At 57.7% G+C, this 1,701-nt stretch overlaps 1 protein-coding gene across 1 annotated transcript; it reads right to left on the bottom strand.

Annotated features, from left to right (window-relative positions):
• Nucleotides 1-39: 39 nt before the first annotated feature.
• Nucleotides 40-430, bottom strand: AURANDRAFT_69283 (hypothetical protein; the record flags this gene model as incomplete). The annotated part of the gene is made up of 1 exon (XM_009045044.1): nt 40-430. A coding segment is annotated over one exon (391 nt), but the record flags the coding sequence as incomplete, so codon positions are not given.
• Nucleotides 431-1,701: the final 1,271 nt, after the last annotated feature.

The raw sequence follows: 1,701 nt of genomic DNA, 5'->3' as shown, positions 1-1,701 counted from the left end.
CTCCTGAGCGCCGCGCCGTCCGCGGCGGCGGCCGCGGACGCCGCCGCGGCCGCGCGCCACGTGCGGAGCGCGCCGCGCGAGGCCGGCGCGACGTGGCGGAGGCGCCGGAACGCGGCCGCGACGTCCGCCGCGGCCGCGGGGCCCTCGACGTCGGCGACTCGCGCCTTCCACCAGCGGCCGAGCGCCGGCGCCGCGCCGCGGTGGAGCGCCTCCCAGCGCCGCCGCCACGCGCCGAGGCCCCGCGCGAGCCGCCGGCGCCGCGACCGCGCGCGGAGCGCCGCGGGCCCCGCGCCCGCCGCGAGGAACCGGCCCAGGGCCGCGGACCGCCGCGCGCGGGCCGCCCAGGCCGCGAGCGCCGCGCCGCAGGCCCGCCGCGCGAAGCGCGCGGCGCCGACCGCGGGCCGGCGCCGCGCGCGGCCCGCGGCGGCAGCTAGATGTAATACCCGTAGAGAGATAGAGAGATTTCTATCTTCATCTTCAGTGAACAGTGAACTGCATCTTGATGTTGCAGTGCACCTTACCCCACTGCGCTCCTACTGCGTATCCTGCTAGTTTTCCCTTCCCTTCCTTAATTCATTCTAATCCAGTTTCAAGTCTTATAGACAGCGAACTGAAGGAGTGACTGCCAAGCAGGCACAGAGTGCATAGCGCTCTTCTGTGTCTGTGGTGTCTGTCTGGTTAGCGTCACAGCGACGTGCCAGGTAGCACCAGGCTCAGCGAGGTTGCACAGTCGCCGGACAGTGCACCTGCTGGATAGTAGTTTGACTGACGTCATAGCGACGTTAGGAAGCTAGTAAACTATCCTAACTTTCTTCAAATATTGCAGGATGAGGATACCATTCCTGAAAGCCTGTATGTGTTTGACACTCCTGTGCAACATGCTCCCGATCTCGTTCAAACTCTCTTTAACGCATGGAAAACATCAAAGACCAACATGCTCAGCATTCTCCCTCACGAAAATGCTCTTGCCTGTGTGTTGCTTGCGTGGGTGTTCGCCAAGAAGCACAAAGAGCTGTCTCCAGCGACGATAGTGCGGAAGACAATAACGGTTGGTTGCCATGGACCTCAACCGTACAGGTATCAAGGTCTTAAGAACCCGTCACTCGAATGTGTCATGTTGAGCATAGTATTTCTTTGGGTCATGAGCAATCCCCAAAGTAATCACACTGGTTGAGTGTATCAATCTTTTAACTCACACATATCAAGGAAGGTCTTCTGAAGAACGTGTACTTAGCAGATACTCGATTCCCATCTACTTCATTCGCTTAATTGACTCCATTCATGATGAAGCTGAAGTCCACTATCATTTGGGATTTACACGGAGTTTCAATCCAGGGGGAGTAGAGAGATAGAGAGATTTCTATCTTCATCTTCAGTGAACAGTGAACTGCATCTTGATGTTGCAGTGCACCTTACCCCACTGCGCTCCTACTGCGTATCCTGCTAGTTTTCCCTTCCCTTCCTTAATTCATTCTAATCCAGTTTCAAGTCTTATAGACAGCGAACTGAAGGAGTGACTGCCAAGCAGGCACAGAGTGCATAGCGCTCTTCTGTGTCTGTGGTGTCTGTCTGGTTAGCGTCACAGCGACGTGCCAGGTAGCACCAGGCTCAGCGAGGTTGCACAGTCGCCGGACAGTGCACCTGCTGGATAGTAGTTTGACTGACGTCATAGCGACGTTAGGAAGCTAGTTAAACTATCCT

Source organism: Aureococcus anophagefferens, assembly GCF_000186865.1.
Source record: "Aureococcus anophagefferens unplaced genomic scaffold AURANscaffold_1287, whole genome shotgun sequence".
NCBI lineage: Eukaryota > Pelagophyceae > Pelagomonadales > Pelagomonadaceae > Aureococcus > Aureococcus anophagefferens.
Note: the sequence above shows the minus strand (reverse complement) of the source record. Positions and strands in the feature narration are given on the sequence as shown.